This window comes from Borostomias antarcticus (genome assembly GCF_949987555.1).
Source record: "Borostomias antarcticus genome assembly, chromosome: 23".
Classification (NCBI taxonomy): Eukaryota; Metazoa; Chordata; class Actinopteri; order Stomiiformes; family Stomiidae; genus Borostomias; species Borostomias antarcticus.
Window position 1 is genome coordinate 219739 of NC_140256.1, and position 26400 is coordinate 246138.

The 26400-nt window shown below is 46.9% G+C and overlaps 1 protein-coding gene across 1 annotated transcript; it reads left to right on the plus strand.

Annotated features, from left to right (window-relative positions):
- Positions 1–528: 528 nt before the first annotated feature.
- On the plus strand, positions 529–25835 carry gas1a (growth arrest-specific 1a; the record flags this gene model as incomplete). Its single annotated transcript, XM_084457372.1, has 2 exons — positions 529–1224; positions 25764–25835. The coding sequence occupies 2 exons, from the start codon at positions 529–531 to the stop codon at positions 25833–25835; spliced, it is 768 nt and encodes a 255-aa protein (XP_084313498.1).
- Between the last annotated feature and the right edge of the window lie 565 nt (positions 25836–26400).

Here is a 26400-nt window from a genome sequence, read left to right on the forward strand (position 1 = left end):
AATTATCGAACGAGAGGCTCTCATATTATGAGTGATATTTTATTTTCTCTCTAATGGTGACTAGCAATTTGTGCATTCCTGCGTATTATCTTCCGAGTTGGTTCCCTATAAACCACGGAAGGACACGGTTGCGCATTGTATGCCCAAAAGAGCCCGCTGGAGTTGGGAAAGGGACGCGAGGAGGAGCTCTTTTGGCTGCGTTGATCCACTAGATCTCTCGACATGGAATGAGACGCTATATCGATCTGACACAAGTTGTGTTGGACACTGCTCTGCCTGAACGCACCTCCTTCGGAACTGTTTTTGTCACGGCACATATGGATAATAACCTCAACACCCAAGGCTCATGGCAAACTATGAATCAACTTTGACAGTTTCTAAAGCTCCAGACGAGATAATCGGCGTGCTTTCTAACGGACCATGGTCTGAATTGGAATTATGTTTTTGTTTCCTAATACAATTTTAGGAAGTATGAAATACGCATTTATGTGGCTGTTCTAAAGTTTGCTGTTTTTTATAGCCATAACAATGGCACATTTTGATGTTGTGGTCCATAGCTTCCACAGATTGATTTGGCCTTTTGTTTGTTTAATTTTGTTTTTCGGTTGCTTATCTGTCGCCTCGCCCTCCCACGGTCGGCGACTGATATGCTGGCAAGCAATAATGAACTGTCAGGCTGAACCCGATTGCCATTACGCATACGGACAATACATGCATGCATGTGGCGCGGTCCTACGCGGGGAGAAGAGGAGGTGTCCCAGCCACTGCGTCTCCTCTCTGGTGCAGCTCAATCTGACCAAAAACGGCCCGGCGTTAGAGGACTGCAGATGTGCCTCGGATCCTGTGTGCAGGAACATGAAGCGGGCTATCGAGCCCTGCCTGCCCCGCACCAGCAGCCTGGGCTGCACCGAGGCCCGCCACCAGTGCGAGAGAGACCCGCAGTGCAGCGCTGCTATGCGGGAGTATCTGGTCCACTGTGGAAAACTGTTTAGCGGGGCGACCTGCACGAACGCTTGTCGGAACGTGATCGCAGACATGCGCAAAATACCTAAAGCAGAACTTCTGGATACTTGCGTGTGTGACGGGACAGAAAGGACCATCTGCGAGTTTGTTAAAAGCAGCATGAAAACTCTGTGCTTTGACTCCCCGGTTATGGTGTATGATGGCAGTGGGTCAGAGGATGATGATGATGAAGATGAGGATATCCCTCAAGACCCTGAATATGTAGGACGAAGCACAGGTCCTCTTGTAGAGGCGCACTATGTTTTAGCCGTGGTGGCATCCATTTTGGTTCTATTGCCTCTAATTTAAATTAATAATCTATCCAGACTTGTCAAAATAATTGCAGTTATGAACTTTTATCACTGTCATTCTGATGCTGAATGCTACAAGTCCAAAGAGTATAAATGACGACATAAAATTTCATAAAACGAGGTGCTTGAAACGTGATTGGTTCTGAAGGATGTGATTTGTTATGGCAACATGTGAGTGAAGAACAAGACCACAAGTCTTTGAATCATCACTGACTATAAAAAAAACAAAACATGCAACGTCATGACAAATTAGCCTAAGTTTTGCTTATTTGATAAGCTAAATTCACAATGAGCCTCATGGAGAAGTTACGTTTAGACTATAAAAGGAATCTGTTTTGTTTTTGAGATTAAACAATGCAAAATAATCAATAATCTGTGCACTGCCAATATTTGTGGGTAATATATTATTTTTGTCAGCTATTTTTATATGATAAGCGGGATTTCAGGTGATAAAACCTTACGCTGGAACCGTAGGCCTACTGATGGACGTGTGAACTGGTAAATAAATACAAAATACCGTATTAAATATTGTATTTACACATGTCCGTTACATCCAAACTTCAACACTGTAATACTATTTACAAGAGTTCTAGCTACATCCAAACTTCAACATTGTAAGCCCAATAAATGTTTCAGTCTAAATCAAGAGCAAAGAATTGCAGCTTTAAATGGAATTAGTTTGCTGTGTGGATTTTCATAAGAATATTGTATAGTGTATAGATACACTAGCCTATAGATATCAGAGAATCGCTGAATGATTATATATGTTCACTGTGTAGAGGACCCCGTCTAAATCCACTGTATGACTCGCCTGGCTGATGTATCTTTAACTGAAGGCATAAAAGAGACTTGAAATGATGCATGACGATGAGTTTTTGAGGCTTCTGTGTGGCAACAGTCTGTCAGTCGCCTCCTCTGTCTGGCAGCAGATCGCTTTATAGGACCATTATATCATATGATCCTTGACAAACCTTGAATTACTCTGGACAAAACCGTTGAGCATTTGAGCATCTGTCAAACATGGAGACAAGACAGCACGTAGCCCCTCTTTGGAAATGCACTTAAAGAGCCCAAGAAAAAATAAAACAAGTTTGTTTTAAACACGGTGTTTTCTGTAGAGCTTTGGCCATACGATCATTCAGCAGACGGCTAATCCTTAGAAAGTTATGGAGAGGACGCTAGTTCCAAATATAGCCTACAGGCTAATGGGCCATCAGCTATACCCCCTCAGACCTCTGCTTCAAAACATCTGTTAGGTTACACAGCTGTTGAAGATTAATATTTTGACTGCTTTCCAAAATAGTAGGCCTACCGATTCCCTGCTTCAATCACAAGATCACCTTTCACACCAAGAGAGTAACGGGTTCCTTCCTTAGTATTAGCAGTGCTGTTGTGAAATCGTTCAGTGTGGGAAACGATTTCATAAACAATCTTTTATTTACTGCCACCTTGCCATCATTCCACTGAACAGAGTGGGGTTCTTCTCCCTATGCTGTTAAAAAAGGTGCACATTCTTCCACTCTTGTCTTGGGATACTACAAATCAGTGATCACTGCTAAATGTTTTATTACAGAAGGGACAAGGGCCCTCTAGCTGAATGGACTGAGGAGAAGTCGAGTGGCACTTTTGTCATGGAAATGTTAAGCACATAATAGTTCAGCCGCACAATACCGAGGCACTTCATTCCTCCGGGCCGGCTGACACCTCCTCAGAGCCGAGCCGCGGGGAGGCGTGTGGGAAAGCGCTGCTGGCGCTGGGTCCTAACGCTCAGTATGCGGACCGGGCTCGGCGTGGCGAGGGCGCACACACGGCCTGCCTGGCCTCCTCGCATTCATCCAGGCAGCTTCAGCACTCTGAAAGGGCTCAGCGGGGGGGGCTTTGACAATATGGGAATAAGGCACAAACATTCTCTCTAAACTAACGAACATAAAACATCAACAGAGTGCTGAATACCAAAGGTTTGATTATGATAATGAATTCCGTACCTCACTTATCTGTTTTTGGAGTATGAGTAGAGTGAGGCTGTATTTTCTTTTAATTGTGTATTAATCTTGACTGAGTTTTATAATGTAGTAATGATTTTAATTGAAATTAGTGTCAAGAACCATAAAAAGGCGCCCAACGCAGAAAAATCGCGTGGATGTGCATTCCTAGGACAACGAGAATGATACAAGTTTCTAAAAAATGTCAGACAAAGCTATTGATCTTATACAGAATTTGAATCCTGGGTTTATTCAGTGTGAGGGTTCTGACTTAGAGAAACAGCCTAATGGAATGCATTTAATTGCACTTTCACAGCAGTATTTTTATGACATGGTTATTAACCAAGATAGCTTGCCGTTTCCCCGCAGTTAACAAGACTGAGCACCCACCCCCATCCTACACACACACACACACACACACACACACACACACACACACACACACACACACACACACACACACACATTCCCTAACTTATGCGTGCACGCACACACTCACAGCGAGAGGAAAGGAGTGCAATTTACAAGCCGATCGTGGCTGCCTGTGTCCCATGTCTTTGTGCGCATGTCAGGTATCTCCCATCAGCCTCCCCTCGGCCAGTTCATCCGCCCAGATCGAGATTGTGCTCTTTTATGGACCGACTGAGCCGCTGCCCTGTCATGAGGGGCTGCAGCACACTGAGTTTGCAGTGTTTAAGAATCTAATGAAAAGTATTTATGAACATGGCTGATGTTGACACGGTCCTGCATTTATTGCATGGATTACTGATGCCTTCATTCATTCACTGACTCATTTGTGATTTGTGGTTTAGTCATTTGTGATTTGTGAAGTGTGTTAAATCAGGATTTTATGACCCAGATGTTTGTGTTCTGGAGTGTGTGAAGGACTGGCCCCTCACTAGAGATATTCTCACCTTAGTTTTATTTATTAGCCTAGATGTATTTAAGCAGTACGGAGTGTATTATTTTATCATTGATTAAACCTACCAGTCATTTGAACTAGTTTATCATTGAGCATTTCATTAGGCCTATATTACATAATATGACTTACAATAATTGCATTTAAGGTGGGAAACGTCAGCGTAATACTACTAAAAACTTCTAAAACAAGTGAAGAGCAGAATCTGCAATCCTCACAGAAGAATGGTCGTGTTTAGTCACAGAAGAAACTCAAAATATGCCAATTCCAGTCCATATAGTTAATAATAATAATTCCAGTCCATATAGTTAATAATAATAATTCCAGTCCATATAGTTAATAATAATAATTCCAGTCCATATAGCCTATATTTTGCTGTAGTAGCCTAAATGACAGGATCTATCTATCGTTTATTTTTCACAATGGCCACTGTCACTTTACAAACACTGCACATCTTTCTCAGTTAATAATTGTATCTTTATTATTCCGTGCATGGGACGATGTGAATGTTTGGCCCCAACCCCAACTTTCCCCTGTAATGTTTTAAATTAACTTTTGGCAGCAGCCAGAAAGAGGGAAATGTTTCCCATGCGGAAATATGGAAAGTCTACAGGGAACTTCTCAGTGGGAGCAGACTTTTCATTAAAAGCAAAGCACACAACAATTGTGAAATCCACTGTGTGTGTGTGTAAGATAAGGTATTGCAGAGCAAATTGACATTCTTCCTCAGAGTCCTTCTCCCAGGGGGCTGTGCGGCTCGGCTCACTGAGTGCTTCTGCAGAGCCGCTCGACAGGAACAGCACAAACTGAGACCAGGCTGTGGACAGACACATACGCACTAGGATTGAAAAGTTATTTTGAAAGGATTTGGAAATAATCCTTTAAAGTTAATACAGGGACAGGGTATTTGGGGTCTATTAGCTGTTTTTACTGTGACGTTTGTCGAGAAGGTATTGTTAGTAATAATTCATAAGGGAAGTCATTCCCTTTTTCTTATATGCGTGTTAATCCTCTCACCCCACCCTCAACAAATTATTTTCAAAATAGGAGTGGGTACTCGCTTGGCAAAGTAAAAAGAAAATACATTTAGTCTCTCGCTGATTCTCCCCGCTGCTGGCCCAAGCTGATCGAAAATCCAACAAGTTTTTTTATTCAAGCTGCCAATCTGATTCCATCACGCGAGACCTCTGCTGGGTTCACAACCCTTTGAAATGAGGACGGGCTGTAGTCTAACCCTGTTGAGTTAGGAGCATCTGTCACTGGTAATGAGGATGGGCTGTAGTCTAACCCTGTTGAGTTAGGAGCATCTGTCACTGGTAATGAGGATGGGCTGTAGTCTAACCCTGTTGAGTTAGGAGCATCTGTCACTAGTAATGAGGATGGGCTGTAGTCTAACCCTGTTGAGTTAGGAGCATCTGTCACTGGTAATGAGGACGGGCTGTAGTCTAACCCTGTTGAGTTAGGAGCATCTGTCACTGGTAATGAGGATGGGCTGTAGTCTAACCCTGTTGAGTTAGGAGCATCTGTCACTGGTAATGAGGATGGGCTGTAGTCTAACCCTGTTGAGTTAGGGGCATCTGTCACAATGTACAACGTTGATATGAATTTGAGATGTAATTTACGAGGGGACAGTCAATCATGGTTCATGATCTGATATTTAAATGTTATTATAGAAAATGATTGATTGAATCGATCCTTTAAACATTTTCTCAGTTTTCCAAGGGAGTGACATTGTCTTGAATACTGGGGGAGTCAAGGTCAGGGGCCATGACCCTAACTAGATGTTTGAGGGCTAAATGGGTTGAATTGGTAGAGCTAGGGGTAATGTTCAATGTTTAGGGCTAGAGATAATGTTGAATGGTAAGGGTAAGGGATAATGTTGAATGGTAAGGGTAAGGGATAATGTTGAATGGTAAGGGTAAGGGATAATGTTGAATGGTAAGGGTTAGGGATGATGTTGAATGGTTAGGGTTAGGGATGATGTTGAATGGTTAGGGTTAGGGATGATGTTGAATGGTTAGGGTTAGGGATGATGTTGAATGGTTAGGGTTAGGGATGATGTTGAATGGTTAGGGTTAGGGATGATGTTGAATGGTTAGGGTTAGGGATGATGTTGAATGGTTAGGGTTAGGGATGATGTTGAATGGTTAGGGTTAGGGATGATGTTGAATGGTTAGGGTTAGGGATGATGTTGAATGGTTAGGGTTAGGGATGATGTTGAATGGTTAGGGTTAGGGATGATGTTGAATGGTTAGGGTTAGGGATGATGTTGAATGGTTAGGGTTAGGGATGATGTTGAATGGTTAGGGTTAGGGATGATGTTGAATGGTTGTGTCCAGTGATATTTTGGGTGGATATACACCCAAAACCTTCCAGATAATTTGGTCAATAAATTCCCCAAACACCAATACTGTAAAGCTCACTGTATTCCAGTCTTGTAAAAAGAACCCAACATATTTACATAAGTCCAAATGTTCTTCATCCAGAGCAGACGGAGCTGTGGCCCCAAAAACGCATCCTGCTTCCTCCTGAGATGCTCCCCTGACCTCTACACCTAACTCTAGCCCAGAGTGGGTTAGCCCTAACCCTAGCCCAGAGTGGGTTAGCCCTAACCCTAGCCCAGAGTGGGTTAGCCCTAACCCTAGCCCAGAGTGGGTTAGCCCTAACTCTAGCCCAGAGTGGGTTAGCCCTAACCCTAGCCCAGAGTGGGTTAGCCCTAACCCTAGCCCAGAGTGGGTTAGCCCTAACCCTAGCCCAGAGTGGGTTAGCCCTAACTCTAGCCCAGAGTGGGTTAGCCCTAACCCTAGCCCAGAGTGGGTTAGCCCTAACCCTAGCCCAGAGTGGGTTAGCCCTAACCCTAGCCCAGAGTGGGTTAGCCCTAACCCTAGCCCAGAGTGGGTTAGCCCTAACCCTAGCCCAGAGTGGGTTAGCCCTAACCCTAGCCCAGAGTGGGTTAGCCCTAACCCTAGCCCAGAGTGGGTTAGCCCTAACTCTAGCCCAGAGTGGGTTAGCCCTAACCCTAGCCCAGAGTGGGTTAGCCCTAACTCTAGCCCAGAGTGGGTTAGCCCTAACCCTAGCCCAGAGTGGGTTAGCCCTAACCCTAGCCCTAACCCAGAGCCTCAGGAAGGCCACATCATGTTTCAATATAGCTCTGGGTCAAATACTGAAATATGAGAAAATAGTCAAGGTGCCCCTGATCTACCAAAATACAATAAATAAAATACAAAAGAATAACTGTTTTATTCTGGTGAGTTGTGGACCAGTTCAGTTTAGTTTTCATTCATTTAGTTTCTTATTTTATTTGACAATGTTAGACATTGTAGTTCTAGTCCTGTTCTTTCTGTGTGGGGTTGGTTTCTACTCTAGCTGCCTCAGCCACTAAGCATGAACCCCTGCATTACGGGAGCGCGGCCAGGTGCATGATGGGATGGGCAACATTCCAGGGAGACGAATCCCTTCTTACACTGGGAGGGAGCAGCAGTCTGGTGCTTTCCACAAGGACATTATTCTGAACTGATCATCAAACCCATGCAACTTTCAACAGCTTTGTGAAGGAACAGTAGATTAGACGATTAGGCAACATGCTCAATATTAAAGCCTACACAACAACACATAGATAACAGCAAAAACTGGTACAAAAAAAGAGCACATTTTTGTCTTTCTTATGATTGAGAGCAACACGGTTTTGTTCAAAGGGGCTACATAGGGTAGCAGTCTGTTGGGAAGTAAGTCATGTGTTTTGTTTTGTTTTTAGTTTTTAAATGAACTTAACTACTGCTGAGATGTCAGAGAAGCTGGAAGCCGTTCCAGTCCTAATGACATGATCATCACGCTGGGAGCTGGAAATGGGAGATTCTATCACTTCAGGATGAGTGGTCTCTGGTTGGCTGGCTTGTTTTCCCACAAGCCACCAGAAAGCAGTGAGGTGAACTGTGTTCTCTGAAGTGCGTGACCCTTTCCAAGAGCAGCAGCGTTTTAATCCAAGTGACAGCCAGCACAGAGGAGTCCACCCACAATCCAGCAGGCCAGCAGCAGCTAACCCCCCAGCAGCTAACCCTCGCCTTCAGCTAATCCTCACCCTCAGCTAACCCTCACCCTCAGCTAACCCTCACCCTCAGCTAATCCTCACCCTCAGCTAACCCTCACCCTCAGCTAACCCTCACCCTCAGCTAACCCTCACCCTCAGCTAACCCTCACCCTCAGCTAACCCTCACCCTCAGCTCACCCTCACCCTCAGCTCACCCTCACCCTCAGCTAACCCTCACCTTCAGCTCACCCTCACCCTCAGCTCACCCTCACCCTCAGCTAATCCTCACCCTCAGCTAACCCTCACCCTCAGCTCACCCTCACCCTCAGCTAACCCTCAGCTAACACACACACAAAATTGTATGTTTTGTAAGTGTATGTTTATGTAAGTGTATGTTTACACATACACACACACACAATTGTATGCTGTTTATGTTGTGGTCATGGATCTGTGAAATGGTAATGTGATATAATTGTATGATATAGTTTTTATCTGATGCATGTTTTGTGTAATGTATGTAATTGTTTTAAATTGTAATTTTCTAGAGAAGCCTAACTAGGGACTGGGGTTGCAAATTAGCCAATAGTCTAGAAACCTTTCATGCAACACATCTGTTACGACAACATGTATGTAACGATGTGCGCTGCATTGTCCCTAACAAATAAACCAATAAAAAACCCTCACCCTCAGCTAACCCTAATCTGCTATAGCAGGACAGCTGGGTGGTGTAATCTGCTATAGCAGGACAGCTGGGTGGTGTAATCTGCTATAGCAGGACAGCTGGGTGGTGTAATCTGCTATAGCAGGACAGCTGGGTGGTGTAATCTGCTATAGCAGGACAGATGGGTGGTGTAATCTGCTATAGCAGGACAGTTGTGGTGTAATCTGCTATGGCAGGCTGTGTTCACCCAGAAGGGATTAAGAGGAGGTGAGGGACTCGATATACGGTCTTGCATTAAAGAACCCCCCCTGCTAACTTCTGATTAGTAACGGCCTGGCTGTCCCGCAGCCTGCTACCAAACGAGTCTCCGCTGAGCTCCCTGAGTTCCCACAACTACAACGGCCTCAGATGGGTTTTCAAAAGTCTTACAGGTTTTAGGAGTTGAAATGGTACAAAACTCAATTGAATTAAAAGACAAAGATCTCAGTAAATGCGCTGCCTTTGTCAACCATTGTGACACCCTGGTAACATGCTTGAGTCATAATAATACACTTAGGGCTACAGGTCACCATCCACCTAAATGCATTGTAAAATAATTTCATATTATAAAATAAGATGTAAGATGTGTCATTGGCTGTTACATTTTCACACAATGGATGGTAAAGATATGTGGAGATGAGAAACTTGCTAACTTGCTAACTTGCTAACTATGTTGGTAGTTTCAACCTGTGATCTTTTGGTGTTTTTGGTATTTAACAGTTTAGATCAATGCATCTTGGACTGCTGTGATGATGATGATGATGATGATGATGATGATGATGATGATCTTGGACTGCTGTGTTTGGTCTGACAACAACAGCAAAGAGCAGAAATCGCTCAAGCCCCCCAAAACAAAATGAAAGCGAAAAGCCAAGCTGGGAGTTGTTGGGAAGTTAATAGTGTCTCCATCCCCTGAATAGTGGCCAGGGTCTCAGTCCATTAACCTGACCCCTGACCCCGAGGGCAGTGGCCACATGACAGGCCGTTATTGTGTGGAAGGTTTTCATCCTTCACACATGCATTTCCTCCTCTGCTCTGTGTGTTCACAGCGCACGCTCCTAGTCTGCTAGCCCTAGCCCTAGCCCTAGCCCTAGCCCTAGCCCTAGCCCTAGCCCTAGCCCTAGCCCTAGCCCTAGCCCTAGCCCTAGCCCTAGCCCTAGCCCTAGCCCTAGCCCTAACCCTAACCCTAGCCCTCTGTGTGTTCCTGACGGAGGGTTTGCTCATTCACAGCGCACGCTCCTAGTCTTCTGGTCAGGGAAGGCATGTAAAGCGATGTTCAGTATTCAGTATGTTCAGTAAACGGGTGAGCTGAAGTGCTTTTGTAAAGCGATGTTCAGTATTCAGTATGTTCAGTGAACGGGTGAGTTGAAGTGCTTTTGTAAAGCGATGTTCAGTGTTCAGTATGTTCAGTGAACGGGTGAGTTGAAGTGCTTTTGTAAAGCGATGTTCAGTGTTCAGTATGTTCAGTGAACGGGTGAGTTGAAGTGCTTTTGTAAAGCGATGTTCAGTGTTCAGTATGTTCAGTGAACGGGTGAGTTGAAGTGCTTTTGTAAAGCGATGTTCAGTATTCAGTATGTTCAGTATTCAGTATGTTCAGTATTCAGTATGTTCAGTGAACGGGTGAGCTGAAGTGCTTTTGTAAAGCGACCCAACGGTCTGTCAGAGTAATTAATGAACAGGAACTGAGAGGGAGAGAAAACTGGGCTCTTTAGTGTTTCCTCTGGAAAGTTTAGTTCTGTGTAGTACTGGTTTGGGTTAGGGTTAGGGTTAGGGTTAGTCTGTGTAGTACTGTTTTGGGTTAGGGTTAGTCAGGGTTAGGGTTATTCTGTGTAGTACTGTTTTGGGTTAGGGTTAGTCTGTGTAGTACTGGTTGGGTTAGGGTTAGTCTGTGTAGTACTGGTTGGGTTAGGGTTAGTCTGTGTAGTACTGGTTGGGTTAGGGTTAGTCTGTGTAGTACTGGTTGCTTTCTCACTATAGTTTAGTACTGTGTAGTACTGTTTGCTTTCTCACTAAACATTTTGAATATATTTATTGGTGCATGCCTGCGTGTATGTTTGAGTGAGTAAGTATTGTATATTTATTTATTTTATTGATCTTTATGTATCCAGGTTTGTCTCATTGAGATTTGCATCTCTTTTTCAAGACGACATGTCCAGGGGTAAAAGGACATAACATACATGTCAAATAAATCGACGAAACACATTACAACACATATAAAAAAACACATTTAACATTTAACACATCCTGTAAACTATTCCATTCACCTGGCTCCATGGAGTCAGGACGTCTCCACGGTGATCTGCAGTTATTAAAGAGCTTTATTCTTCAGCTGATTATTTATGAACCTCTTTGTTAGGAAAACATAACTGACCACAGCTGAATGCAGAGGGTCAAGCTAATACAGAACACACAGGTCGTACACCTCCTCTTCCTCCTCCTTCACCTCTTCCACCTTCACCTCCTCCTCTCCCTCCTCCTCTTCCTCCTCCATCTCCTCTTCCTCCTCCTCCATCTCCTCCTCTTCCTCTTCCTCCTCCTCCATCTCCTCTTCCTCCTCCACCTCCTCTTCCTCCTCCTCCTCCTTACTGTAGGTAGACAGGTCGACCTCCTCCTCCTCCTCCTCCTCCACCTCTTCCTCCTCAGCCCCCGGGTGGGGAAAATAACATGGTGTCATTTTTCCCATGGTGTCATTTTTCTCATTGCCAATTGGGTTGTAACTGGTGTATAATTAAACTTGTTGCACATCTTAATTGTAACCCTGGATTAGTTAAACAAGTTTAAACAAGGTTAATTAAATGGAGATTCACTGCACACAATGCTATGTACAATTATTTTAAATATGAAACATTAAAAGAAGTAAAGTCATTCAGCCTTCTTGTGTGCTGCTGCCCTCACCTGCATGGTCGCTGTGTTAACCCTTCCTTGCCTGGCGTTGTGTTTATCCTCACCTGCACCTTGTTATCTGTGCTTTATATTCTGACCCGCTCCTTTGTTCTTTGTCGTTTCATTGTTTGTGTCGCGTAGAGCGACTCTGATTCTACCTACCAGACGTGACAAGTTTTAATGTTGTGCTTTCGAATACTGAGAGAAAAACCTGAAGAGCTGGGAGATGTGGTTCTGAAGAGCTGGGAGATGTGGTTCTGTAGAGCTGGGAGATGTGGTTCTGAAGAGCTGGGAGATGTGGTTCTGTAGAGCTGGGAGATGTGGTTCTGAAGAGCTGTTAGATGTGGTTCTGAAGAGCTGTTAGATGTGGTTCTGAAGAGCTGGGAGATGTGGTTCTGTAGAGCTGGGAGATGTGGTTCTGAAGAGCTGTTAGATGTGGTTCTGAAGAGCTGGGAGATGTGGTTCTGTAGAGCTGGGAGATGTGGTTCTGAAGAGCTGGGAGATGTGGTTCTGAAGAGCTGGGAGATGTGGTTCTGAAGAGCTGGGAGATGTGGTTCTGAAGAGCTGGGAGATGTGGTTCTGAAGAGCTGGGAGATGTGGTTCTGAAGAGCTGGGAGATGTGGTTCTGAAGAGCTGTTAGATGTGGTTCTGTAGAGCTGGGAGATGTGGTTCTGAAGAGCTGGGAGATGTGGTTTTTGTGGAGATGTGGTTTTGTCCAGTAATTCTTTATTTGCGCTCCCTGGAGTGGCGGTGGTCAAACTCCTTGTATAGAAATCTAAACACGCGCTGAGCAGCTGGGAGGCTGCAGCTCACTCCTGGATGTAGAGGTTGCCATGGTAACAAGCACGTGCAACAGAGGTGTGAAACGGCAGAACTTAAGTAAACAAAGTCACGTTCCACATGGTTCTGCCAGTTCAGCCTGGCCCGTTTTTAACCATGGACAGGAAACGCCCAGGAATGCAGTGAAGCGTTAACTCTGTCAACCCAATGTAGGTGTCCTGCAGTTAACAGTTTGCCAAACATTTAATTAGGAGACACATGGTGTTATAGATTCAGAAATGCCAGGTGGGTGGGTCTAAAGTGAACATAGGAAACATATATCTCAGTGGTTAAATAGTTGTGATGCCCCAAGATGATAATATGTTAACCAGTTATCTATCGTAAATAATGTGCTATTATTCTGTACCGTAACAAATTCCAAATTAGTAAACAATATTTACTCAACCTATTCATTACAAATACTCACTCACTTATTCTACCAGATGTTGTTTGAGACACTGAAGGGGCTCTCTCTCCAGAAAAGTGTTTTCCAAGCACACCATGAAACCAGATTGACCTCTTTCCCGCTCAGGTCATATATCACGTCAGAGGAGGCGGAGAGCGCGCCGGTGTTTTGGCGGTGGGGATTAGGGGGGCTGGACGCAGGTGGGGGGGCCGGCATGGTGGGGCGGAGGAGGCTTGGGAGAGGGGTCCTCCACAAAAATGAAAGTAAGCAGGCCTTACATCTTAACCGCAAGGGTTATGGCAAGGGAGGTGTTTTAGTTGGAAAGGGGGTGGAGCTCTCTTTCTCTCTGGCAGAGCGAGACAGACTGTTCGTATTAAATGATGTCTCCCCGTGAGCATTGCATGCAGCTTCCCAGATTCAAAACAATGGGTCTCACAGCGAAAGAGTTGGCTGATGGTGGCTTGTTGTTAAAGTGAGCCCGGGGCTAGAGGGAGGGAGGGAGAGAGGGAGGGAGGGAAGGGGGCTAGGGGGAGGGAGGGAGAGAGAGAGAGGGGGGGGTATGGGTAGGGAGGGAGAGAGGGAGGGAGGGAGAGAGAGGGAGGGAAGGGGGCTAGGGGGAGGGAGGGAGAGAGAGGGGGGGGTATGGGTAGGGAGAGAGGGAGGGAGGGAGGGAGGGAGGGAGGGAGGGAGAGAGAGAGAGGGGGGGGTATGGGTAGGGAGGGAGAGAGGGAGGGAGGGAGAGAGAGGGAGGGAAGGGGGCTAGGGGGAGGGAGGGAGAGAGAGAGGGGGGGGTATGGGTAGGGAGGGAGGGAGGGAGGGAGGGAGGGAGGGAGGGAGAGAGAGAGGGAGGGAGGGAGGGAGGGAGGGAGGGAGGGAGGGAGGGAGGGAGAGAGGGGGGGTATGGGTAGGGAGGGAGGGAGGGAGGGAGGGAGGGAGGGAGGGAGGGAGAGAGGGAGGGAGGGAGAGAGGGAGGGAGTGGCGGTAGTGAGTATCCAGCAGACAGAGCAGCTCTTACAGACCCTGCTGAAACACTAGCCAGGTAAGCGGAGGAATGCTTGCCTCCGGAGCAGCTGCACTGAATCAACCTCCAGTCCCCTCGGACTCAACCAGGCCAGGGTCAGATATCTACACCCCGACTCCCAACACACATTCTCAACGCCAGTGTGCAGCGTGATTCCCATCCCCCTCTGTCCAGGGGCCAAATAATGCACCGTTTGTGCCTCAATACTGCAGCTGTAATATTCGGGGGGAAGTTAAGACGACCCACCCACTCCTACTGAATGAGAATTTAAAAAGCTTCAACAATATAATACTTCTCAACAGTGGTTCACACTTCATCTGCACAACCTCTGAGCCAGGGAGAGAGGGGCGAGAGTCATCCAGTACCCAGGGAAAACTTGTAAGCTTAGAAAATAAGTTTAACGATTGAACTATACTTCAACTGAGTAGGGCAGCACTCTGATTGGCTATTGTGTGACCAATGGTCAATGCCGATTTAAATAGATAGACAACTACCCTGAACCAATCCGCTGCATCCTATCCAAACACACACACACACACCTTCTGCTATTGAAAGATGACACTGACCCAAGACAAAATGGTGTGTTTGTGTGTGTGTGTGTGTGTGTTTGTGTGTGTGTGTGTGGTGGTGTTGTGTGTGTGTATGTGTGTGTGTGTGTGTGTGTGTGTGTGTGTGTGTGTGTGTGTGTGTGTGTTTGTGCGTGCGTGTGTGTGTGTGGTGGGGGTGGGGGTTTTGCCTCTCTCACCTGTTTCATTATGTCTTCTGATGAAGGACGGAGTCAGAATGTGCCTCAGTGATTCTGTCTGACTCGTTTCCTTCTGCCTCAGTGAAGGGAGGCCAGGGAGGACCAGGGAGGACCAGGGAAGACCAGGGAAGACCAGGGAGGACCAGGGAGGACCAGGGAAGACCAGGGAAGACCAGGGAAGACCAGGGAAGACCAGGGAAGACCAGGGAGGACCAGGGAAGACCAGGGAAGACCAGGGAAGACCAGGGAGGACCAGGGAAGACCAGGGAAGACCAGGGAAGACCAGGGAGGACCAGGGAAGACCAGGGAAGACCAGGGAGGACCAGGGAAGACCAGGGAAGACCAGGGAAGACCAGGGAAGACCAGGGAGGACCAGGGAGGACCAGGGAGGACCAGGGAAGACCAGGGAGGACCAGGGAAGACCAGGGAAGACCAGGGAAGACCAGGGAGGACCAGGGAAGACCAGGGAAGACCAGGGAAGACCAGGGAGGACCAGGGAAGACCAGGGAAGGCCAGGGAAGACAAGGGAAGACCAGGGAGGACCAGGGAAGACCAGGGAAGACCAGGGAGGACCAGGGAGGACCAGGGAAGACCAGGGAAGACCAGGGAAGACCAGGGAAGACCAGGGAAGACAAGGGAAGACCAGGGAGGACCAGGGAAGACCAGGGAAGACAAGGGAAGACCAGGGAGGACCAGGGAGGACCAGGGAAGACCAGGGAAGACCAGGGAAGACCAGGGAAGACCAGGGAAGACCAGGGAAGACCAGGGAAGACCAGGGAGGACCAGGGAAGACCAGGGAAGACCAGGGAAGAGCCCTGCCTGGAACATATGTGGCAAATAAAGCAATAGAATGGATTTGGAGAAGACTGTCCTTTTCACACTTCTATAGACACAACATCAGACAACATGCTCAGACAACATGCTCTTCTAAATAGTAAAACCTTTAGAAAAGGAAAATCATTTTGGAAAATAAAACTTTCAGTTCAAGGTCAGTCCAGTGTCAACTCTTTCATTTTGTTTGTAATGTCCCTTTAAGAAAATATACAAACAGTTCAAAATACCACAAATCAAATGTTGACTGTCAACTACCTGGGTAGTATGTTTTAGTAAAAGAATGTTGGATATTAACCTCTGCCCCAACGAAAGTGCAGGGTGAGAGGTAATGCTTTCGGTGGCGTGTTTATTTATTTATGGGTTTGTTTATTAGCAGGATTACACAAAAACTACCAGACAGATTTTCATGAAACTCTGCGGAGGGATGTAACAGAAGCCAACTTAGAACACATTACATTTTGGAGCTGATCTGACCTGAGGAGGGCGCCACAGAGCCGCCCAAACATGGCCGCCCATTCACCTCCATTCATTTTTTGACCGAAAAATAAAATAAACGAGAGATAAAGGGATGATGTTTTAAGAAATCAGACCTCACTTCCTATTTACGTTGGTTTCCTGGTTACTGTAGGTCAAAGAAGACGTCTGACTTCTGATCTATAAAACCTGACATCTGATACCTGACATCTGACTGCCGAGGATGTCCTAAAATGGCCACTCTATATGATAGTAGTAGTAGAAGTTTTATTGATCCCGGGGGAAATTTGCAAAATAATACAACATATAAAGAAATCCAAATATACAAGAGTGCAAATAAGCAAGTGTATAACAGTGGGTCCTTAGCATGGCTAACTTGTGCAAACATGTCTTTGCAAATTGTGCATTCCTGTCTGAAGAGCCTTAGCACCCTCAGGGCTGATCAGCTCCAGAGTGTCCAGCCAGTCAGGAGAAGCCCTGAGCGGTCTGTTACTGAAGATGCTCCTCTGCCTGACCAGAGTGACCTAACCCCAACCCTCACATAGAGGCTGGGTTACACTGGCCCTCATTCACAAAAATTAAGAAATTCTTACATTACAGTACATTACGTTACATTACAGTCATTTAGTAGATTTGTATCCAAAGCAACTTACAATAATTGCATTTAATGTAGTGTACTATTAATGTAATGCTGAAGGCAAAGTGCAAGAATAGCAATCAAAATACAATAGGTATAGGAGGGAGGATCGTGGTAGTACTTCTTGAAGAGATGAGTTTTGAGCCTGCGGCAAAAGATGGGCAGCGACTCTACTGTCCTGACGTCATTGGGCAGTTCATTCCACCACTGCGGTGCCAGGACAGAGAAGAGCCGTGACCGTGTCGATCGACCGCAGGGGCCTCGGAGTGACGGGGCAGCCAGTCGCCCTGAGGTAGCAGAGCGTAGCGGTCGGGGGGGGTGTAGGGTTTGACCATGGCCTGGAGGTAGGAGGGGGCTGCTCCTTTCATTGCCCTGTAGGCGAATACCAGAGTTTTAAACTGGATGCAAGCTGCTACAGGGAGCCAGTGTAGAGAACAGAGAATGGAAGTTGTGTGGGAGAACTTGGGGTGGTTGAACACAGGGTAAGCGGCAGCTTCTTATGAAGCACTGTCTTCTTAAACCCCAAAGATTCTGGCGCTCACCAATGTTCTCACATGTAGGATTCATGGAAACAATGGGATTCATCATCATCAGAAGGCAGGTGCGAACTCATCCGGACCACGTTGTGAAGCAGACGGGGGGCTTTCGTTAGAAACGTTCTTAGGAGAAATTAACGAACGGAACGTAGGATGATATCGGTGAATGAGGTCCATGATCCCTGATGGCCAGCAGTTCAGCCAACATTCCTCTCTCCACCACCACTGTCACTGAGTCCAAGCTGACCCCAGGACAGAGCCAGGCTGACCCCAGCACAGAGCCAGGGGGAGTGAGGCAGACACCTTCTCATAGTGCCCCCCGTAAGCAAAGCAAAAAAGCTTTGCTTACCACCGTAAACAAAGCAAAGTCTTCCAGCTGAGGGCCTCTACCCGGGCTGGGGTTAGGGTTAGGGTTAGGGTTAGGGCTGGGGTTGGGCTGCCACAGGCAGGGAGGGCAGCCGACGGCTCCCAACCCAGAACTCTGCAGCTCAACACCGCAGGGCTCACTCCCAGTAAAATCGATGTTGTCGAGCACCTGGCTGCACCACCAAGGCCCTCGTCATCCTCCTCCAGGAGACCCACTGGCCTGCACCACCAAGACCCTCGTCATCCTCCTCCAGGAGACCCACTGGCCTGCACCACCAAGACCCTCGTCATCCTCCTCCAGGAGACCCACTGGCCTGCACCACCAAGGCCCTCGTCATCCTCCTCCAGGAGACCCACTGGCCTGCACCACCAAGGCCCTCGTCATCCTCCTCCAGGAAACCCACTGGCCTGCACCACCAAGGCCCTCGTCATCCTCCTCCAGGAGACCCACTGGCCTGCACCACCAAGGCCCTCGTCATCCTCCTCCAGGAGACCCACTGGCCTGCACCACCAAGGCCCTCGTCATCCTCCTCCAGGAGACCCACTGGCCTGCACCACCAAGGCCCTCGTCATCCTCCTCCAGGAGACCCACTGCGTAACAGCAGATAAACTAGTTCTCCCAACTTTCGCTCTAGCTGGCTCTATCCTAAGCAGGAAGCATGGCCTCGCTACGTTCGTCCATCAAAGGTTGAAATGGACTCTCATTAACCAATCCCCGACGGGCTTGGAGATGGAGTGGTTGTGCGTCTACAAGCCTCCGCCCTCGTGAATCACCATCGTTAGCAAACGGTCGGACATTTCACAAATACTTCTACTCAGGGGCTCGGCTCCTTTCTAAATCCATAGCGTTCAGAGCTGGAGGTGTTCAGTACTTTGAGTGCTTGTTCTAAATGTCAGGATACCCCCCACGGGCACCTGCACTAGTTTTTGAAGTTTAATTTGGATTTTTAGGAATTTTGGGGGGGAAGCCAGGCGTTCCTTGGCATAGACTAAACACCACAGCGAATGTCATGACTTTGGGCCAGGGGGGGGGGGCTTTCAGCGTCTGAGACAGTGGGCCTCCCTTCACAGCACATCAAAGCAGCCGTGCCCCTCCCCCCCTCTGAGGACGCCTGACCCCCCCTCACCCCAATAAGACAGAGATATTCATGCACTTTGGCACACGCCCTCTGAGTTCTCAACAGCTGCTCCAGAATCTGATGGTTGTTTTTACCCGCTACTCTGCTGCAACAGTTTGGACCACGTACAGGAGGTTCTGATTCTAGGTAGAACCCATGTACAGGAGGTTGTGATTCTAGGTAGAACCCATGTACAGGAGGTTGTGATTCTAGGTAGAACCCATGTACAGGAGGTTGTGATTCTAAGTAGAACCCATGTACAGGAGGTTGTGATTCTAGGTAGAACCCATGTACAGGAGGTTGTGATTCTAGGTAGAACCCAAGTACAGGAGGTTCTGATTCTAGGTAGAACCCATGTACAGGAGGTTCTGATTCTAGGTAGAACCCTTGTACAGGAGGTTCTGATTCTAGGTAGAACCCATGTACAGGAGGTTCTGATTCTAGGTAGAACCCATGTACAGGAGGTTGTGATTCTAGGTAGAACCCATGTACAGGAGGTTCTGATTCTAGGTAGAACCCATGTACAGGAGGTTGTGATTCTAGGTAGAACCCATGTACAGGAGGTTGTGATTCTAGGTAGAACCCAAGTACAGGAGGTTCTGATTCTAGGTAGAGCCCATGTACAGGAGGTTGTGATTCTAGGTAGAACCCAAGTACAGGAGGTTGTGGTTCTTGTGTCAGGTGAGGTGAGTGTGAGAGTGTGAGGGTGAGAGGGTCAAGGTCAAGGTCAAGGTCAACTTTATTTATAAAGCACGTTTAAAATCAACCGAAGTTGCACCAAAGTGCTGTACAATATATGGTTGGCAATATATGGAGTGTGAGAGGGTGAGAGTATGAGAGTGTGAGAGAGTGAGAGGGTGAGAGGGTGAGAGAGTGAGAGTGAGAGGGTGAGAGAGTGAGAGAGTGAGAGAGTGAGAGTGAGAGGGTGAGAAAGTGAGATGATGAGAGTGTGTGAGGGTGAGAGTGAGAGAGTGAGAGTGAGTGTGAGAGGGTGAGAGTGAGAGTGAGTGTGAGAGGGTGAGGGTAAGAGTGCGCCCTAGGCCCTCTATGGGGCTGCAAAGTAACAAGTCCCCAGGCATCTCCCATTGTGTGTGTGTGTGTGTGTGTGTGTGTGTGTGTGTGTGTGTGTGTGTGTGTGTGTGTGTGTGTGTAGGGGGTGTGTGTGTAGGGGGGGGGTGTGTAGGGTGTGTGTGTGTGTGTGTGTGTGTGTGTGTGTGTGTGTGTGTGTGTGTGTGTGTGTAGGGGGGGTGTGTGTAGGGGGTGTGTGTGTAGGGGGTGTGTGTGTGTGTGTGTGTGTGTGTGTGTGTGTGTGTGTGTGTGTGTAGGGGGGGTGTGTGTAGGGGGTGTGTGTAGGGGGGGTGTGTGTAGGGGGTGTGTGTAGGGGGTGTGTGTGTGTGTGTGTGTGTGTGTGTGTGTGTGTGTAGGGGGGGTGTGTGTAGGGTGTGTGTGTGTGTGTGTGTGTGTGTGTGTGTAGGGGGTGTGTGTGTGTGTGTGTGTGTGTGTGTGTGTGTGTGTGTGTAGGGGGGGGGTGTGTAGGGGTGGTGTGTGTGTGTGTGTGTGTAGGGGGGGTGTGTGTGTGTGTGTGTGTGTGTGTGTGTGTAGGGGGGGGGTGTGTGGGGGGGGTGTGTGTAGGGGGGGTGTGTGTAGGGGGTGTGTGTGTGTGTGTGTGTGTAGGGGGGTGTACATGCAGGACAGGAGGTTTTGGATACTGTAGCTACATTGCTAGTGAGAGTTGTTCTCTAATTCCTCTTCGTCTCTTCTGCACCCTCTCTTCACATCTTTCTCCCTCCTTCAGACCTCACGGTCTCTCTCTCTCCTCCTGCCTCTCATTCTCCTGCCCCCTGTTCTCTCCTCCTGTTCTCTCCTCCTGTTCTCTCCTCCTGTTCTCTCCCGTTCTCTCCTCCTGTTCTCTCCTCCCGTTCTCTCCTCCTGTTCTCTCCTCCTGTTCTCTTCTGTTCTCTCCTCCTGTTCTCTCCCGTTCTCTCCTGCCCAGCTTGCTCGTTCTCCCCCTGAGTCCTGATGAAGACCATCAGTTGTTTGTTGTTGTTTGTGTTGACATGTTGACATGCTGCCTGTGGCTCAGCCCACCACTGTTTACAAGGTGATTAAAGGGGAGTAATCAGGCTGTTGACGATCATGATGGTGTGTGTGTGTGTGTGTGTGTGTGTGCGTGTGTGTGTGTGTGTGTGTGTGTGTGTGTGTGTGCGTGCGTGCGTGCGTGCGTGCGTGCGTGTGTGTGTGTGTGTGTGTGTGGTGATGATGGTGCCTGCATGTAGCTACACTCTCTGGGAACTGCCAGCCACTGGATGAAAATGCTATTAATTAATATTAATATTTGGGCCAACATACTGTACACTGCTTCCAAGCTGTCATGGTAGGAAAGCCATGTCTGACAGTCATATCATTTTTGAGACTACCTTTATAGAAGAGCACGAGTGAAATAATGTACACTCTAGAAATGAGCTAACATTGTGACAGCGGCATCTTTCTCTGTAACATCTAGCCTACGTTGAGCTGTGGATTCTTCACAACTGGAAACAGATGCTCTAAACTGACAGCAGACACATCCTGGAAGCCTCGCTTGACAGAGGCCATCTTCATCGTCCGATAGTCTATGACTGTCTAACCAATCATCTTCACAGTCTAATAGTCTATGACTGTCTAACCAATCATCTTCACAGTCTAATAGTCTATGACTGTCTAACCAATCAGCACGCAGGGTGTCGTGCCACAGGACATGGTCTTAGATAGTCTGGGGCCTGTCTTGTTCACAGTTGTTTTGCCTATGGTTTTGCTGGTCTAGAGCGGAAGCGCAATGACGCATCGCATAATCTTCCGGTCTGGACCGGAAGAAGAACAGTTGTTATAATATTTTTACTGTAGGTAAAACTGCACATGGTGAAGTTTCGAGTAGATAACATTCGCGATGGCATCACCAGGCATAACACGACGAAAATTGTAAAAGAAGATGTGAGGAGAACAACCGGTTAAGGAAAAATAAAGCAAGCGGAAGTAGGAGGCGGGCTCTACAGGCTCGAGCCGGAAGACGGGGCGGGCTTAAGAGAGTGAAGTAAATAGACACCAGGCTCTTCTCCCCGAGGAGAGAGTGAAGTAAATAGACATCAGGCTCTTCTCCCTGAGGAGAGAGTGAAGTAAATAGACATCAGGCTCTTCTCCCTGAGGAGAGAGTGAAGTAAATAGAGACCAGGCTCTTCTCCCTGAGGAGAGAGTGAAGTAAATAGACACCAGGCTCTTCTCCCTGAGGAGAGAGTGAAGTAAATAGACATCAGGCTCTTCTCCCTGAGGAGAGAGTGAAGTAAATAGACACCAGGCTCTTCTCCCTGAGGAGAGAGTGAAGTAAATAGACACCAGGCTCTTCTCCCTGAGGAGAGAGTGAAGTAAATAGAGACCAGGCTCTTCTCTGCGAGGCTAAGTCTGACTGGTCTTGGACTGATTGGTCCTTGACTAAATGTTCTGTCTCTGTTCATCCTCATGCAGCAGAGAGACAGTCAGATGACGGCACCACAAGAGCAGAGAAAACATGTTTGCTTTCACTGCTGCATCAGCCCACACCAGCTCACAGCAGAGAAACCAGAACAGATTTACACAACCCTTAAAAAAGCAGCTCGTTCTGGCCAAGTCAATCCCGGGCTTGTGTTTATGGGTACTTCACTCCCTCGCAGACCACAAGCTTTCCGGCGGTGGCTCTGGAAGGGCTTCTGAGAGACTGTTTGATTCTCGGCATAATTTCCCACCCTAAATCTTGAACAGTAATCATTTTTCAAATTCTAATTGCATGTTTACATTTGTTTCTTTAATGTTTAAATATAGTACAAAAAATACAATTATAATGTAACTATGGCCAGTTTATTTCTGCTCTGTCATCAGCTGAATTGGGAGTTAAATGTGGTCATGTATATTATAAACAAGGCCACTGGGAATGTGACATATACAGGTAACAACTACAAGTATTTGGAGAGTCAGTTTATTTTCTTGTTCTGGCGCTGTACTCTTTACATAATATGGGATTACAATGCACTTGTTTTATATGTGAGGGGATTTTCACCCAGATTGGTTTTGCCTGTGACTCCACCAAATGTTTGCTGGCTGACTGTGAAAGCTGTTGTGCCTTTTAAAAAATCAATTTTCTAAAATTCTAAAATGCATGACTTCTTTTTTTTTCTTTATGGTTATTCTCCATTCCCTGCGCTGGCCTCTGCACATGAGAGCATTCTGGGATGAGACTCAACAACATAAAAGAAAATAAAAAATAATGACTTGAGTTGAGACTTGAGTTAAGACTTGAGCGCGATGACTTGAAGTTTCCACTCAGGATTCATCATCACCCGTTCAAGCGTGGCGCCTGCAGCCGGATGAGTGTTAGTGTAGCGTGTTTGAGAGGAGGACCAACGTGGACGATGAGGACAGATGAGTTTGAGTGTAGCGTGTTTGAGAGGAGGACCAACGTGGACGATGAGGACAGATGAGTGTGAGTGTAGCGTGTTTGAGAGGAGGACCAACGTGGACGATGAGGACAGATGAGTGTGAGTGTAGCGTGTTTGAGAGGAGGACCAACGTGGACGATGAGGACAGATGGTTTTATTGCCACAACCTGCATGAACATAATAATGAACAGATGAACATAATAATGAACATAATAATGAACAGATGAAGCAGCAGCTCTCCCTGAACAAGGCTTCTGCAACACACCAGAGCACTAACACCTCTAATTACATGTGATAACACAACACACCAGAGCACTAACACCTCTAACTACATGTGATAACAACACAACACACCAGAGCACTAACACCTCTAACTACATGTGATAACAACACAACACACCAGAGCACCAACACCTCTAACTACATGTGATAACAACACAACACACCAGAGCACCTCTAACTACATGTGATAACAACACAACACACCAGAGAACACCTCTAATTACATGTGATAACAACACAACACACCAGAGCACTAACACCTCTAACTACATGTGATAACAACACACCAGAGCACTAACACCTCTAACTACATGTGATAACAACACACCAGAGCACTAACTCCTCTAACTACATGTGATAACAACACAACACACCAGAGCACCAACACCTCTAACTACATGTGATAACAACACAACACACCAGAGCACCAACACCTCTAACTACATGTGATAACAACACAACACACCAGAGCACTAACACCTCTAACTACATGTGATAACAACACAACACACCAGAGCACCTCTAACTACATGTGATAACAACACAACACACCAGAGCACCTCTAACTACATGTGATAACAACACAACACACCAGAGCACTAACACCTCTAACTACATGTGATAACAACACAACACACCAGAGCACCTCTAACTACATGTGATAACAACACAACACACCAGAGCACTAACTCCTCTAACTACATGTGATAACAACACAATAACGATGGGCAGAGCCAGTGTTATACGTGTGAGTGACTAGACGGCTCACCCATGTGCAGGGGGGGGGGGGGGGGTAGTTCAGCTCCAGAAGGATCAGACTCCTTCACTTCATTACCGCCTGTCCCAGTTCCTGCTGGTTCTGACCCGCCGGAGCACAGTCACTAACTGGGCCTGTACTCAGCCCGTGTTCACAGGAATGGGTCAAAAATGCTCTACGGACACGGACACGGACACGGACACACACACACACACACACACACACACACACACACACACACCTGCAGACTTGTTCAGCTGTCATCTATACAATATACTGTATAGTGTGTGTGAGAGAGAGAGAGTGTGTGTGTGTGCCCTGCATGTGTGCGCACATTGTGTGCCATCTGCTGGCTGCTGTGGGTATTGCTATCACTGTCACTAATTGGCCAAGAGTTACATCTTTGTGTTTTTAGTCATTGATTCAGTTTTACGCTGCAGTCTGGCAGCTCTCTAGACTTGGGAGAAGAGGGCCCAACCCTAACCCTAACCCTAACCCTAACAGCAGCTGCCTGCTACAAACACCCAATAATCCAGACTGGGTGGAGGACAACTGCAGATAAAATGAACAACAAAACTAGTAAGTAAGTAAGTAAGTAAAGTAAGTAAAACTTTATTTATAGAGTACTCTTCTCAGGACGAGTGCACAGAGTGCTTTACAGTGGAGAATTAAAATAAACATACAGTTCACATAGGCAAAAATCATGACAACATGGGGGGGGTCAATAGTTGGGCTACAGATCGCCAAAAGCCTGTCTGAACAGGTGGGTCTTCAAGAGTTTTTTTTTAATCTGTTGCAAGAGAATCGGTTACCGGGGAGGTAAACAGTTGATTTAATCACTTGGGGTTTAAAACAACTCCCCTAGTGGTTAGATATGGAATCATAATGACTAGGTTTAAATTTTGAACCAGAACCAGATCTAATATCCAGTCTAGCTCAGGTTTATATTGCAGGGTGGTAGCCCATATTGCAAGGATGACACACACCAAATTTGGTGGCTCTACTATCCAAAGAAATTTGGGCCAATCAGCAAAGAGATGGACGGGGCCTATTATGTGCCAGCCAGATAACATAGGTCTCTGTCATGACAGACATCAAGTTTCGTGTCGATATGACATATAGAACAAAGGTTATTGTCAAAAGTGTCTTGGCCAATCAAAAAAGAGATGGGCATGGCCTATTAAGATAACATAGGTCACCGACATGACATATATCAAGTTTTGTGTCAATAGGACCTGTATAACTAAAATTGTCCAACATAAATGGGTTTAGATATGAAGACAGAATGAGATTGTGATCATTAGATGTGAATATGGACAGGGAATCCTAACCACAAAACACCACATTTGGTATCTCTAGAACTCACAGAATGGTGAGAAGGAATCCTAAAGTCCAACATGAATGGGTTTAGATATTGGGACGGAATGAGATTGTGAACATTAGATGCGAGTTCGGACAGGGAATCCTAACCATCTCCTAACTTTTTTGTGCAATGTCAGAGGACGTCCATCTCTTGCCAGCTGGTCCTCTTGGACATCCCCGACATGATCCACTACTTTAAACCCCTCTAAAACATCGTCATATTGAAGGAAAGCATCCAGAGTCAAGAGCAGTCCGCAGGGTCTTAGTGCCCTTCTCAAGGGTGACACACCATATTTTGTGTCTCTAGAACTCATCGAATCCTGACATTTTTTGAAGTCCAACATGAATGGGTTTAGATATTGACACATCAAATTTTTTTTTTAAAAGGCTTAAGATAGGGTTTTGGAACTGGAGGGAAGGGTTAGGGTCAGGGTAGGGAAGGGTTAGGGTAGGGAAGGGTTAGGGTGGGGAAGGGTTAGGGTCAGGGTAGGGAAGGGTTAGGGTAGGGAAGGGTTAGGGTAGGGAAGGGTTAGGGTGGGGAAGGGTTAGGGTTAGGGTAGGGAAGGGTTAGGGTAGGGAAGGGTTAGGGTAGGGAAGGGTTAGGGTAGGGAAGGGTTAGGGTAGGGAAGGGTTAGGGTAGGGAAGGGTTAGGGTAGGGAAGGGTTAGGGTAGGGAAGGGTTAGGGTAGGGAAGGGTCAGGGTGGGGAAGGGTTAGGGTAGGGAAGGGTTAGGGTGGGGAAGGGTTAGGGTGGGGAAGGGTTAGGGTAGGGAAGG